The sequence below is a fragment of the Tympanuchus pallidicinctus genome, unplaced genomic scaffold, assembly GCF_026119805.1.
Source record: "Tympanuchus pallidicinctus isolate F22 unplaced genomic scaffold, pur_lepc_1.0 scaffold3, whole genome shotgun sequence".
In the NCBI taxonomy this organism is placed as follows: Eukaryota; Metazoa; Chordata; class Aves; order Galliformes; family Phasianidae; genus Tympanuchus; species Tympanuchus pallidicinctus.
The window spans coordinates 85,226,887-85,242,863 of NW_026294747.1; the positions used below are offsets into that span (position 1 = coordinate 85,226,887).

A 15,977-nucleotide genomic window follows, 5' to 3' on the forward strand; every position below is an offset into this window, starting at 1 on the left:
TCAAAACTCCACAGCTTTCAGAGGTTTTGCTGTACCACTGTTTTAACAAATGAAAGGCAGATTCAGTGTCTATCAGGCAAGGGGAAAAAAGCAATTTCAGTCTAGTGAATTTAAAAGCCAAGACAGGAAAATATATTGAATAATTTAGAAACTGAGAAAAAATTTCCAGAAGCCTACATTAGCTTGGTTCAATCTAAACCTTCTTCTTGATGTATCTGTCCATTCCTGAAAAATGTTAGTGAAGAAGTGCTGTTTGTAGTCGATTCTCAGTTTTACTGCTCGGTTATTTTTCCCACAATTTGAACTTGTTTTCTTGGTTTGGCACATGTTTATGGTTTTAAAGCAAAACAAAACCTCCACACTATTGCACTAGGTCTCTCGGTTTCCCAAGATTGTTTGCAGGTTCCCATTTTGTACTGATATCTTTCCGTTCAATCTACGAACTTTAAGAGACCAAGACTTAACAAAGGACTGCTTCAACTATCATTAATGCTTGCTGTATCAGAGCAGCTGTTTATTACTGTATGTGAAGAGGATGAATGGAGCCTCAGATGAGTGCAAGCCAATTATTTTGATGCAACTATACAAGCATAATAAGATATGTATTGAAACTTTGCCAATATTCATGTGTCCAACCTATCTCTAGCCACACTCAATAGCAATATTCTTTTTCCAATAGGAATGCCACCTCCTTTGGTCACTCCTGCACCACAGCTCATCCTGCTGACCTCCTTCTTTACAGGCCTCATCAGACTTTCTTCTACACACTGAGCCACTGCAGTACCTTTGTGATGTGGTTATTTGCCCAGGCTCTGGTCTGATTGTATATATAAAAAGAAGCAGTTAAGCCTCAGAGAAAAAAGGAATTCAGGGAATAACAATTTTACAAGCCTTCTTTTCTTGCCTTTAGTCATTTTAGGGGTTGTGGGTGTAAAGATAACATAGTATCATATTGTACATGAGTAAGCATATTTAAATGAAATCTTTTTTCTTACGCTAAGCCCTTCTGCTTCATAGTTATATCTCTGTACTTAATATCCTGGTTTACAGGAACATCCTGACTGATGAAATTCAAGTCAGAATAAGCTATGTCATGCAGACAAAGCAGTATCCACTCCATAGATTTAGCTGACTCTTAAACCACGAGTGTTATTTATTGATTTATTTTCTTAAGTGAGGTACAATTGCATTATGGGAGCATGTTTTAATGTAGATGTGAGCGAAGATGAACAGGTTTACCTTACATCAGGGCCTGCCAACGAAGAATGGAGACGCATTGTCTGACAATACTTGGCTCCAAGACTTTCTTTAAAACCTATATTTTTAATTATTTTAAGATCAGTGAGACTTGATATTTTAAATATTTTTCTATCAAAATTGAAGCTTTGAATTTGTTTTAAATTACTTCTGAAAGCTCCCTAGCTTAGCTGTTTAATGTCCATTCCTGTAGGAGAATGCAAATCAGGAGTACGCTATGGACTATGAGGTAGTTGTACTAGACTATATTACTAGGTACTTAAGAGAAGATATGGGATTGGAATGTGTATGTTCAGGAAGCGTTTATAGCCAGAGTAAAAGTGAATTTTTCACCAATATAAGCTTTTTGGCTTTTGCTTTCTTCTCCTGGTCAAAATTCATAAAAAAGGCGTGTTTTTCCCTTGTGCCAAACTAAGCTGGCTACCAGTCAAATACAGAGGTGGCTGTGTATTAGAAGGGAAAGCTTGTTTTTACGTTACCTCTGAAATAAGTAAGTTTCTGTTTTTCCTCATTTAGCTCTATATCCCATTTGGAGCTGGAGCAGTGGGGCAGGAGTTGCTCTTTCACAGTCCCACTCCATACAGAGAAAAGTGCCAAAGCACTGTTACTCAGTTATTTGACCCAAAAATAATCATCCTGCAGCACGTTTCTGTACAGAACTGGGGTCACTCTTTTAATGTACTCTTTTAATGTGTATATCTAAATCTCATTATTTTCCTAGGGTCACTCTCCAGCCCAGCAACTGTCAGGGGTAAAACCCATGACTCCTGATTCCTTTTGCTACTTCATAACTAGGAAACCCAACTGCCCTCCTACAAATCGTGTAGATGTGACAGGACCTAGCAGTGACTGCAGAACCCCTGGCACAAACCTGTTTTGCTTTCCTGATCTCTCTCAGGAGCTATGGAGTGGTCACTGTGATTATTCATGGCAACATTTTCCTCAGTAACTGTTATACTGCAATCCCATGAGGATATTGATATCAGTCATCAATATCAAGTAATAGAATAGGTCTCTTCCACAGCATTTCTTTTAAACTTTGTTAAAGAGATTAAAAAGAAGAAAAAAAAAATGCTGCTACTGTAACCTTCTGAAAATAAACTGGGCTTGGCACAGGAATTACTGCTGAATGAATGAAGTTCCTTTTTTTTTTTTTTTTTTTTTTTTTCCCAAGTGAACTCTTGGTGTCTATTTTCGTTATATTGGAAACAATTTCTGTCAGCCTACCAATTCAAAATAAGGTTAGCAAAACAATGCTAAAAATAGGGAAGGTATAGTACAGCTAAGAAATTGTGAAAGCACTGAGTGAGTTAAAGGCAAATACCACGCCTATGGGGTTACCTATAGGATCTACCCTAAAGGCCATGCTTATATATATACCTAAAAATAAATGTATAAATAATAACATACAAGCCAAAAGCTCAGAGGCATGCTGGATGTAGTAAAATATAAATATTAACCTTGTCAAGAAGTTATTATAGCTTTTAAACTTGTTTTCCTCCCCTCTGAGAATAAATAGTTAAAACCACAATCTAACTAGAGACTGAGATGAATAAACTGTATCAAGAAGACAGATGTGTAAGTATCCCCCCGAACTTCTATCATGAGCCCAGAAAATGAGATATAAATTAAAATGATTGAGAAAATGATTTTACTTTGAAATCAGAGGTAACTAAATCAAAATATCAAGGGGCTTGTAGCACTGGCAGTTATACACTAGTTTAGTACTTGTGGTTGTTATAGTAAAATGTTATGGTCTTTAGGACACTTTTATGACTTCAAGCTTCTCACTTCTTCCTATTAAATTAAATACTCAGTACCCAGAGTTCAGATGTAGTCAGTATTAGGAAATAATGCTATCTTTATTCTCAAATGCACAAAACTTTCAGACTCTCCCTTTTCTAGCATTTTAAACCTTTAAACTGTTATTTTTTAATAATGAAGTAAGGTAGAGCTTTAGGGATGGATATACTATTTGTGAACTCCTGGTCTAGGATGTTTTCAGATGCTGCTTGTTGATCTAAGTTTTTTATGCTGCGGGAGAAAATTTACCACATGAATTTCTTGAGATTTTATCTGATAAAATTTCATACTTATTTTAGTTAAGGATAAATATTTAGGCCACATTATTTTGTGAGACTGTTTCCATAGTTTAAAAATTACCATTCCCCTTCCAAATCCCAGAAAATGAAACAACTTTATTTTGAAAATGAAAGTGCATAAATTTTATTGTCTTTATGGAAGACTTAGCAATGTCTTTTGCAAAGAGAATTCTGAGAAAAGTTTGAATAATTTTTCCTTACTTTTAACCTGTAGTCTGCAAGTTGAGCCTTAAAATTAGCTCAGGTTAATGAGATTAATTTGATGTGTGTGTGTGTGTTTTCTCATGTAGCAATAAAATAATAAGGTTTGCAAGTAAAAACCACAACAACAACACCAAAACAACCCAAATCCTCTGTGGTAGCTTTCAAAGGTCTTTCTCCTTCCTCCAGCTGATCTGAAGCATAGAGCCGTTGGTTTAGAGAACTCAGTTTAGTTGCTTATTGAAGGCAAAGGGGAGAGCATACTGTGAGTGGGGATTAGCCAGGACATGCTGTGTAAGGGGACCTTTAAGAGATGTTAAGAAAGGAAAAGGTGTATTTATTGTCTGAGATCTAAAGGTCTTCTTAATTTGCAGTGACAATTTAAGTCACGCAATATCCTGTGTAGTCAGTAAATATTCATTTTGTAGATGAGAATGTTTTTCTGAGGTTGCATAGCTGGTTACCAAAAGACCAAGAGAAGGCTGTTGAACTTTTAACCTTTATGAATGAGTGATCTCTGTGAATTTCAGCATACACACTGAGATAAGGCAATATTTGCCCAACTTCTCTGTGTCATCATCTTCCTTGTTTCTTAGGGTGTAAGAAATAAAGAATTCCTGTTACATCACTCACGGCTCTTATATTCTCATAATTCAAATATGCTCAATTAGGAGGTAGGCCAAGATAAGAAGTAATTAAGTTTGAATAATGAAATTCTCCAAAGCTAAAAATCTGTGTTTTGAGAAGTCTTCCAGAACTTGGGAGAGGATGGCTGAGGAAGTGTATTGCTATAAGAATGATATTAAAAAATCTGTTTGGGTTGAAACTTTTGTCTTTTTACATATAACCAAGACAGTCTTTTATTAACGACTTAGAATTCTGTTTCCTTGAATCTGCACAGATATTCTTTTGTGGAAATGTCATAATCAGATTTAAGATAGGTTTCAGACCTGAAGCCAAGAGTGGGTCTCAGATTCTGGACACTTAAGTGTGATAGTTATTTAAGCCAGAATTTGGAACTTTTTTTATTTTGTCTTGAACCTATAATCAGAAGATTGATAAATCCAGGGTGAAAACCCTATTGCTTTAACTGTGTAACATCTGCAAGTTGAAAGCAATGTAGTTCTGGGAATCCAAGTAATCCTGATGTAAGCTTAAGGCATCACTGCTGAGAGAAGCTTCCTAAAGGAAGGGAAGGGAATTTGGCTGTGAGATCAGTCAGGTGTTGTTTTTATTTATTTGTTTGTTTGTTTGTTTGTTTGTTTTGGAGCATTTCCAAGCTGGTTTTGGAAAGTAATTATCAGAAGTTACTAGTGCTGTTTTGCATACAAGTGGCGTCATTGTTAGCTGTCTTCTAGAAGTTTGTATCTGCTACTGCTGAGTAACAGTACTTATTCTCCCACTCATTTCAAACTATCTTTTCGAGTACTGTTATGTAATGATAATAGGAAGTACTATTAAATGATGAAAATAGTATTAAATTAATACAAGTAAATAGTGATAATAGGGAAAAAAATCTCAAAAAGCTTTTATGAATTTGATTTTCATTTAAAATGTAATTTTTATAGAATTGTATGTATATAATAAAACTTAAACATCTGTAAGTTATTCCTTATTATTTTCAGTGCAGTTGAACACAAACCAGTTCACCCTTTTTAATGTTGAAGACAAATGTTTACCTTTACTGTTGCTACTGGACTATTTGAATCATGGCAAGAAGAATCAAATGACTTTCTTCCAAAAGGATGGAGGAAAAAAATCAGCCAGCTGAGCTGATTCATATATTTTGCCTATCTTCTCCCATCTCAGCCTCTAGGGGACCTGCAATTTATATTCTGTGTCCTAGCAGTTTTCATCAAGGCTGAAATTTAAATTCTGTATCCTGAAACACTTTGTATTTAGGATGAAGCACAGGACATGCCAGAACTGAGGCTCCTCTGTCTGCAGTGTGGCTGGGTTTGATGACCTGTCTTACGCTGCTTCTGGTGGCCCTCCTTCCTGAGAGGTGCCTCAGTAGACATACTCGGTTCTGAACAAATTGCCCTTTCCGTGCTATGTGGTGGGCCTACCTACTCACTACCTGTTCAGACAGATGAGATGAAGGGCTTGAAAGCCCATAAGATATTTTGGAGGGAGCTGCTACCTTCAGAGCGTTTTCTCTGAAAAGTGAAGACCCACTGCTGTGGTGTTTGAGGAGTTCCCTTTAAAGGTGGCAATCCCAATTGGGTGATTGCTCTGTGTAGTTTGTTCCTAGCTGCTGCATTTTTTGCATGCAGACATCTCTTACAGATGTGACTTTTGTCTGTGCTATAGTCAGTTCCTAAGGCAGGAACGTATACACCCATCTTGTTTTAAATAACTTGATTACAGTAATAATCACAAAAAAAAAAAAAAAAGAACTATGTATTTCTGATCTGTAAATCTCTGTAAGTTGTCTATAACGACAATTGTGATAACTACAGTAGGAAGAGCTCATATTTATCCAAGGTTAATAAACTTTTATGAGCACTGCATCAGCTGTACACTACAGGAAAGATGTTGAGATCCTGGAGCGTGTTCAGAGAAGGGCAACAAAACTGGTGAGGGGTCTGGAGCACAAACCTTATGAGGAGCGGCTGAGGGAGCTGGGATTGTTTAGTCCGGAGAAGAGGAGGCTCAGGGGAGACCTCACTGCACTGTACAACCTCCTGAAGGGAGGCTGTGGTGAAGAGGGATCTGGCCTCTTCTCCCAGGCAACGAGCAGGACACGGGGCAATGGCCGCAAGTTGTATCAGAGGAGGTTCAGGTTGGACATAAGGAAGAACTTCTTCTTTCAGAGAGTAGTCAGGCACTGGAATGCCTGCCCAGGGAGGTGGTGGAGTCACCGTCCCTGGCAGTGTTCAAGATGCGACTGGATGACGTGCTGCGTGATATGGTTTAGTACTAGTGGTGGCAATGGTGATGAGGAGACGGTTGGACTGGATGATCTTATAGGTCTTTTCCAACCTTGTGATTCTTGTGATTGTGACTGTGATTGATTGTACCCCAAGGACAAATCTCCCAGGGAGGAAGCCTTATTGAAAATGCCTGTGACATCGATTTGCACTTGAGCTGGAGATTTGATGCAATGAGTGACAAATTGACTTGAGTACATTACAAGTATTGTACAGTAAAAGGTCACAAAAAAAAAAAAAAAAAAAAAAAAAAAAAAGATTAGAAATATACAACTTTACTTTTGAGGTGCAGATACAATTAATTTTCTGAGATTTTAAAATGATTTTGTTTCTTGCCAGAGATGCGAGCTGCCACTGTTAAAATGACATAGAAGAGTAATTGCTGTTGTAAAATAAAAACAGTTTACAGCAGCAAATTTAGGAGTTTTGGGGTTCTTTAGATAGTTGAAGATATATCTCTATTTTTTCAGGCAAAACTTGGACAAATCAAAACTGACTATTGTGAGATTGAATGATATTCTAAAATGTAGATACTGACTTACATTATTTAAATATCTTGCTTATTGCAGATATCTACATGACATAGAAATGCTTCCTGTTAAAGATCTGCTGAAAAATGCAACTTCACTGATATTCTGCTGGTTAGCTGCAGTCAGATAATTATTAATAAAATACTGATTTCATGATTTTGCTGTGTTGAAACCTTGCTAACATATACATGCTTTGAATTATTTTAGGAGATCTATCAGTGGTGTGGCTCTTCATGCAACAAATATGAGCGCCTGAAGGCCACTCAAGTTGCTATTGGCATTCGGGACAATGAACGAAATGGGAGGTCCAGATTAATTACGGTGGAAGAAGGAAGTGAACCGGATGAACTCATAACGGTATTGTATTGTATATATGCAGTTACTGACACAGCTGTGAATAAGAGTGCTGTTATACTTCAGGAGCTTAACAGGATTGGGTTCAAAACTTAGTTCTGCAAGGAGTCCGGGAGCACGGAGAGAGTTAAGCTGCAGTACATCAGTTTAGATGACTTCTTGCTACCTTACTCCAGTAGTATTAAGATATCAGGCAGAGGAATAAGAGATCATTAACTAAAAATATTCTTCTGAAAACTAAATGTTTGCTTTTTAGAATTAGCCATAGGGTAACAGAACTAACAGCAGAGCTCATGCCTGAACCAAACTGTCTGCTCTGTGTGAGGAAAAAGCAGCATCAGGGTCAAGCAGCAGATGGAAGTTCTATTTCCAGAATGTCAAAACGTAGCAAATTGCGTGAAGCTTCATAGGGTCAAGCACACTGTGTGGCATCACCACTTCCACTATAAACTGTTATGTACCTGGTCTCTAATAAGTCTAGGGAGTCTCCTCCTCATGTTTAGACTAAAGTTTGACCATATATCTAAAAAACAGAATTCAGATACCTTAACAGAGATGATCAAAGTAAAGTGGAGAAGAACAAAATAAAAAATAATAATAATAAAAAAAAAACAATTTATGGAATTTTCAGATTTTGGAAAACATTAGCAAGTGCTGGTGAGCTGTTCCTGTTGCATGGTAATAACAGCATTGTAACTTGACATTTGAGTGCTAAGTTAAGCTTTTTCATTCATTCTCTGACAAGAAGGAAAAGGTAAACAGGGTCATAAAGCAGTCCTTCAGTAAAATGGAAAATGTTCCAGTAGAATATTATCTCACACTTCAGATTAACTTCAGGAGGTAATGCTGAATGGTTCTTGCTGGTATACCTTTATTTGTGATGGTGTACATATTCAGTTTTGGCTCATGGAATGTGATTAATATTGGTTTAAGCAGTAAAGTGAGTAGTATATATTTTACATTAGTAACAATGATGAGAAGAGCACAGACTGACGATTAGAACCAAAGTCCTGCTCCTTGTTTGCAGTGTGAGCTCAGTTTGCAGCCTGCCTGGGCTGGGTGGCACTGCAGGAAAATGCTGTCAAGCACGTTCCCTCTGACCCAGCCCATCTTGAGGTTGCTGCTGGAGGTCTTGCATGGAATTTCTAATAGGCTTATGATGAGTTGGGAGTGTGGATCAAAACAGCTGCACTTTGCACCTTTTATCTGGCTCACATTCAACTGCAGACACAATGTTAGCTCCAGCAAGGACATGGGTGGCTGAAGGCTGCTGCCAACACCCAGTAAGGATGTGTGTGGCCAAGTCATGCTGGCCCCACCCTGGTACCTGCTTGCCAACTGTGTGCAACTTGTTTTGTAGAGCTTTGAGAGTAAGAGCAGGAAAAATGCCAAGGTTGCGTTTTAATCTTGTCACATGTTGTTAGCGTATGAGAATAAATCATTTCACTTCTTGGTCAACAATGTATGAAGAAACTTCAACTTCTCCTTTTGGGAGAAGGCTTGGTTGCCTTGGTTATTTGAAAAATTAAGTGGCTAAAGTGGAGAAATTGCTGCTGCTCCTGCTCAGTAACTGTGACTGCTCCCCGCAGCTGCAGCTGCCCATAGTGAAATTCACTGACTGCCAACTCTGTGCACTGATTCTTACATGTAAACAGCTGAACAGTTGCTCATTCTGCTGGGCTTTAGGCCTGAATGCTTAAATTGTGTTACAGGAAATTTTTCACCTGCATGGGACTAATCTAAAAATAGGTCTTGGCAATCATGAGTCAGTTTGGTCACTGTAATGTGACCACGTTAGAGTTAGAGCTAACTCCACTTCTTTTTTTCTTTAAACCAAAAAGAACACTAAATATATTACTTTAGAGCTAATTTGGGACCAAATCCTCAGTTTCTAGCCCAGTCAGAAGTTGCCTTGGGCCCTGCTTTGAGACCAAGGCTTGTCCTGACTGATTGCATTAAAAAGCAGGGATTTCATAGCACTGCATTTGTGTACCAACAGATCACTGAGATAACTGAATGTGGCCACAACAACAAGTACCTGTGTTGGGGACAAACAGTTTTCTAATTGTTTTTGAAATGCCTGCTTTAGTTCTGTAGAGAGGACAAATTGAGGGAGCTAGATTTAAAAAAAATAATTTCCCATTTACTTTTTCAAACTATTTCCCATAACTCAGCATATGGTGAGAGGAATGAGCGAATCACTGAGGTACTCTGTTTCCTTTCTTCAGTAAAGTTATTGTCTGTGTATGGTAAGTGAAGTGCGAACTGTGCTTGTGCTTTCAGAGCAATGGCAAGCAGGTGAAAGAAGAAATCAGAAATGTCAGAAAGTTTTGTAGTGGGCCAACAAGCTGATGCTGCTTGCAGTAATGCAAGGAGCAGCGTTCTGTTCCAAGTCACCCAAGAGAAAGATGGAAGACATGCAGTCCTCCACACATTTCTCATCAACAGCTTGATCTGATATGCTAAGATGGAGTTGAAGAGAAAGTCTTAACATGTTTGCTTTCATATTTTAGTGTAATGTGAAATATTGCACACCTGAAATATTTTTAGATTGACAGTGTTCTAGCTATATAGCTGCTCTCCCCAGGCATCTCTAGCAACAGTAACAGTCTCTGTGTGGCAGAGCAGAGTAATCTGTAGGGTATAAGAGCCAATTAAAGGATAGGATAAACTGAGTTTTCACTAAACTGTGCATTGATCCTGCAACTTCTACTTAACCATCGGTTCATGAAAGGAGGTTGAAGCGAGGTGGTGGTCAGTCTCTGCTCCCAAGTAACAGTGATAGGAGAGGTGATATCAAGTTAGGCCAGGGGAGGTTCAGGTTGGATTTAGAAAAAAATTATTCTCAGAAAGAGTAGTGAAGTATTGAAACAGGCTGCCCAGGGAGGTGGTAGAGTCACCATCCCTTGAGGTATTCAAGAACCATGGAGATATGGCACTGAGGAAAATAGTCTAGAATGGACACAGGCATGGGTTGGGGGTTGTGCTAGACAATTGGAGCGAGCTTTCCAACATTAATGATTCTGTGATCTCACACTTTGAGGATGGTTCTTGTTTCCTACATGGTCAAAGCTGTCTGATCCTTTGGGCTGTTTTATTGTTTTCCTACAAAGAATTTCTTTAAAACTGTGGAATTGTTGTAGTTTTTATTGCTGACACTTTTGGTTTTTATTTTTTTTTGTCATGGCTGAAACAGTGAAACGTGAGAAGCTTCACTGCTGAGGTCTAAACCCACAAGAAAATGAAATTTTGCCTTAAAAAAAAGAAAAGAAAAAGAAAAAAAAAAAAAAGAATAACTTCTTTGTTTTTATTATTTGTGGTTGTCCTGTGCTTCTTTTTGTTAGAGTTCTATGGGCCTTACATCAGATGCATGTAAACTCAATTTTCATAAAATATTTCTGTAAATATTCACCTAGTTTAAATGTTTTTGAGTCACAGAGGATCCTCTTTGTCCTTTCTGATAACACAGCCTACTTCTTCTTTTCTTTAAAGCTCCTAAGAAATTCTTACTCCTCAGAATTCCTGAATGCTATTGTGTTCAATAATGATAGGATGAGAAGGAATGGCCTTAAGTTGTGCCAGGGGAGGTTCCAGTTGGATTCTGTTAGGAAAAATTTACCTGAAAGAGTGGTTGGGCACTGGCACAGTCTGCCCAGGGAGGTGGTGGAGTCACCATTCCTGCAGATACAAGAAATGTGTAGATGTGGCACTTAGGGACATGGTTTAGTGGCAGTATTGGTGGTAGGTGGATGATTGGATCAGATGATCTTAGAGGTCTTTTAGAACATTAATGGTACTGTGAATGATGATTGTTACATAGGAGCAGGATTATTGCAAGGAGCAGGGAGCAATGAGCTTCCCTTATCAGATGCCTGTTCTTTTCCTGGAAGACAGCAAGAGCTGGCTCTGCAGTCACAGCACTGTAAAAACAAGCACTGCTACAGCTGCTCGCCTAACACTTGCATTTCTTCTTGTTCCCTTGTTCTTTATTATATTTGTTTTGTAAACAGAGGAGTGGAGGAGCTGTGGGGGTGAGGGTAGCACAAGAGGAAGAAGAAAGGTTATGACTTCTCTATAAAACAGACAGCAGGTGTTTGCTAGGTATCATATAAGCATTTAATTGCTTATAGCTTCTGTGTGGTTTTACTGACAGGCTGTATGCTATGAATTGAATGTTAGAATAAAAAAAAAGGAAAGAGAAAAAATGTTCACATTTTTTTCAGGGAATTCTATGCACAAGTACAAAGAATTGGCTGGACAGTGAGATGCACAGAGAAGAGAGACAATAACTAAATTTTAACACCAATATAAAGGCTTAGGAAAGCTGATGGACGGAAAACAGCAACAGCAATGTTACTAAGACCCAGAGACAAATTTGAGTCAAGTTCACATCTTGGAAAGATGAATGCACTTCCTCATGAAGTGGTGGAGTATATGCACGTCTGCAAGGATAGAATTCGGGTCTTCATCTCTTGAATGCTGATGGAGAGGATATGAACTCAAAATATTCCAGGGAAAGTTAGCGCACATGCATGTGTAACTTTCAAGGCTCCTCCTTTCCCATCTGAAAAATGGAAGCTTAATTTTTACACTGTTATATTAAATTTGTGAGGACTGTGGATGTGAATTTAAAGTTCAAAACCCTTGTCCTGCAGGGAGCCAGAAGCAGTGACATAGTTTATGTTCACATGGCAGAGCATCTCTCCTTCATTAAGGGCACTCGTGGTTTTTGCCAGGAGTTTTTTAATTTGCCTAAAATTTGCCCTGGCAGGACTCTGTTGTGCAACCTGCATTCAGACTGCACATGGCTTGGATCTTCCACTGACTTGACTTCAGTATTGCTTAGCAAATTTCCAGGTCATTGCTTGGCCCAGTGTTTTCCCCAGGCCTAAATCAGCAGGGGTTTGCCCTGAAGGGCAGAGGCTGGCCAGGAGGACTCTTCAGGAGTGTTGTGAGTTACCAATCATGATTTTCAAGCTGCAGTTTTCAATCTTGGCTGTCTGAAGGCAGGTGCTTAAAGGGAACTAAATGAGAGCTGCAGGTGGCATGTACCTCTGAAAGTCAGGTTTGTAATCATGCCTCTGAATGCAAATTTCACTGTCTGCATTGGTCACTTCAGAAAATGTTCAAGAGTATTGCACTGCATGGCATGAGCTAAATTCTTTATGAACTGCTTCAATAATAAATTGTTGAAAAACCGATTTCTTATGCTAGAAAAGATGCCTCTATACAAGTATTTCAGTGAATAAGTAGAACCAGCATGAATTGCTGTAAGTACTTGCAATTTAATTATAACTTATCTCATTTACATTCTTGTAGGTGGGAAAATTTCTCATATTTGCTTTCTTTTTCTGCAGCTATAGCACTTACAGAGTTGCCATGTTAGTCAATTACAATTTTATAATTACATGTTAGAATACTAATGGAGTTTGTAACAGCTTTTTTCTTTCGTGTGCTAGGCTATTAAGAAATCTACTGATGAAGAAATGCTATAATTTTCAGTCATTAAATGAGCATAATTAAGAAGACAAGACTAAAGGAAAGAGTTTTTAGCAGTTACTTTCATGTACTTTATAGCATCTGGATATTTCATGGGGAAGAACTGAAAGTTTCTTTACTGCATAAAAATCTCAGAGATATTTGTTCCTGAAATCCAGCATGTACCCAAGAAATAGGCACCTGAGAAGATTTTTTTTTTTTTCCTTTTTTTCTTTTCTTTCTTGCAGGGACCTGTTTAGTATTTCTACTATAACCGATGTGTAACACTGTAGATATAGGTGAACGTAGTTACTGCTTTTACTGCAAAGCCGGTTTTTAGGGAAAGGTCTTTTGTTCACATTACTGCTTATGACTTTGATACCACCTGGTTGTAACTGTAACAACAGAAGACAGGTAAAATCACATGAGAGATTTGAATATTTCAGTAATCAGGTATAGAATATCTGCCTTGAAGAGCAGGAAGTAATACCCCCTTCATTTAACACTTTGGCTACATCACACAAAATTTGAAGTGTAGGAACTTGGAAATCAGTGAGCGGAGGGCACCTAAACCAGCAGGGTAAATGGTTTCCGGAGTTGAGTAGGCTGTATCTTTGGTACATCTATCTAGGGATAGAAATATTCTTGCTTTCTGTTTTTGTGTTCTGACACATATTTAATTTATTTTAAGTGTTAGTAGGAAGCATTAGCAAAACTCTGTCAACGCACTCTGATTTGCTTTCTTAAAAATTAGGATCAGAGTTTGTGCTCTCTCTCAGGTGCAGAAATCTCATTGTCATTCCAAGACATTCCCCTGGCACAGTTGAGCTATTGGGCTGTATGGAACTAGAAATGCTCTTTGTGAATTCAGCAAGTTGGGTACTGGAAAAACATATCAGTGCTCTGGGCAGCTTTTTCCACTTTTTGTCTTGAGTTCTGAGTGCTGAAACGCTTTGCTATGGCTCCCACTGCTCACTGTGATGCTGTGTATCACTGTTGATCCTTTCATCTTCTCTGCCTCTCCAGGGAGTCCTCGTTTTCCAGCAGGGATGCTAGCTGTTGCCTGTACCTTTCTCCCTATTCTGCTGCTTCAAGCTCCTTAGGGAAGTTGCCAGACTCCAATTTTCAGCCTCCAGTTCAGCCTGGCCTGTTGCAGCCTGGAAACCAGCCTGCATGGTGGCATTGCAAAAGATTGCAAGTGTGTGCTTAGAGAACAAAAAAGCTGAATGTAAGCAGTGCCTTATGTGCCTGAGGCTTTCTGTTAGCATTAGTTACTGATTTATTTCCATTAGCTATTTTCTAGTACACAAGCATACAGTAACTTGTGCAGCACACAGAGCTTTAAGACTGAAGGCTTACAATTCAGGTCTGCAAAGCTGCAAAGACTTCAGTGTTCCAAGAAAGCAGCTAAATCTGGTATCTCTTAAGTCAAGGATGTGTGAGGGTCTCTGTGGGTCTCAGTTGTAATGCTTTTGCTGGTATTTGAGGAGGCTTTAACAAAAAAAAAGTTAAAAAAAAAAAATGTAGAAAGGATTGGTATAAATGGAAAAAAGATGCAGGGGTAATTACTTACTGTGTTTATAATTACGCTGTGAGTAGGTGGGTGGCTGAACAGCTTAATTTTCAGTGTTCAGTGATTGTAACAAAGAATTTCCATATTTGTTATTAATGTAGTGTGGATAGAACCGTAGAAAAAGGGTTGAAAAAGACCACAGTGACGATCTAGTTTCAATCCCCCGCTATGTGCAGGGTCACCAACCAGCAGACCAGGCTGCCCAGAGCCACATCCAGCCTGGCCTTGAATGCCTCCAGGAATGGGGCATCCACAGCCTCCTTGGGCAACCTGTTACAGTGTGTCATCACTCTCTGTGTGAAAAACTTTCACTTAGTATCCAACCTAAACTTCCCGTGTCTCAGTTTAAAACCATTCCCCCTTGCCTTACCACTATCCACCCTCATTTGCCCTCCCAGTTTCTCTATCATGGGTGGGATCACTGTTTATCTTGGAGACATCCAAAAAGCTGGGTGTTTGAAGATGACAGCTGCAAGAGTTTCCCCAGCTCATGCTCTGCACTCCCAATCTCAAAGGCCCAGTGGGACAGAGGACAGTTTGCTTTATCTCTGAGCCAAACATGATTCTCTCCAGACTGATCTCAGTGAGTTCTTGTGAACGTGTTATTTTGTGGCTGTTTCACAGAGTAGAAAATTGATGTTAGGACAGCATTATCACATGAAGTCAAGACTTCATATTCAAATTATTAGAGATATGCAAAATTGCAAATACTACATGATAAGCTGCCAAAGCCTAATGCCCTATTTTTACGAGTTAAACACAGAGCTATGAATAAAATTACATTTTGCATTTGAAATTCCTGAGAAAACAGAAACTGGAAAAAAAATGTAGGCCATAATTTCTGCATCAAAAGAACAGCTGATGTGTTTTGCTATTATACAACATTCTGAATGCATACAAATCAGGTTTAAACCTTAATACCATGAAGTGCTTTTGATAAATTACAGGGTAAGACCAAACAAATCATCAAAATGCCAGAACTGTGTGCTAACAGAAAGCATCCCTGGTGGTTGTCAGCACCTTACAGCATTTTCATCTTACTCTCAATCTTTGTTGGGGCTGGTAGGAAGCCCTCTGCTCAGGGTGAGCATGTAATGACATCTATTGTTGCTGCAATTGCTGGTGAGTGGCAATTTCAGGCAGAAATTCTGCTGACTTATCTGGGAGCAGTTAAGCGAAAGATGTTTTGTTCTTCTTTAGTTTGATTGAAGTATAATTTTTTGAAAGATTAAGTTTGCTCAAATAGATTGAAAGAGCTCTGGATTACAATATTAAAAAAAAAAAAAAAAAAAAAAAAAAAAAAAAAAAAAAAAAAAAAAAAAAAAACAACCAAAACCAAAAACAAACAAACAAAAAAACAGTGAAAAAAGCATATTCATAACTGACTAATGTCAAAAGTAGTTTTTGTCTGGAGCAGATATCTATTGCAGTCATCATTTGCTGGCATGACAAACATAAGCCAATGTGATAGAGATGAACTGTGGCCAGTAATGTTAGCAGTGAAGCCCTAAAATCACCTTTGCCCAAAGGTCCCCCTGGGTACACATCT

The 15,977-nt window shown here is 38.5% G+C and overlaps 1 protein-coding gene across 1 annotated transcript in view; it reads left to right on the top strand.

Moving 5' to 3' along the window:
- SCIN (scinderin) overlaps nucleotides 1–15,977 on the top strand; it is a 45,463-nt gene that overhangs the window by 10,030 nt on the left and 19,456 nt on the right. Inside the window, exon 4 of the mRNA XM_052695394.1 lies at nucleotides 7,231–7,380. Coding sequence (XP_052551354.1) covers nucleotides 7,231–7,380 — 150 coding nt within the window. The remainder of the gene's footprint in view (nucleotides 1–7,230; nucleotides 7,381–15,977) is intronic.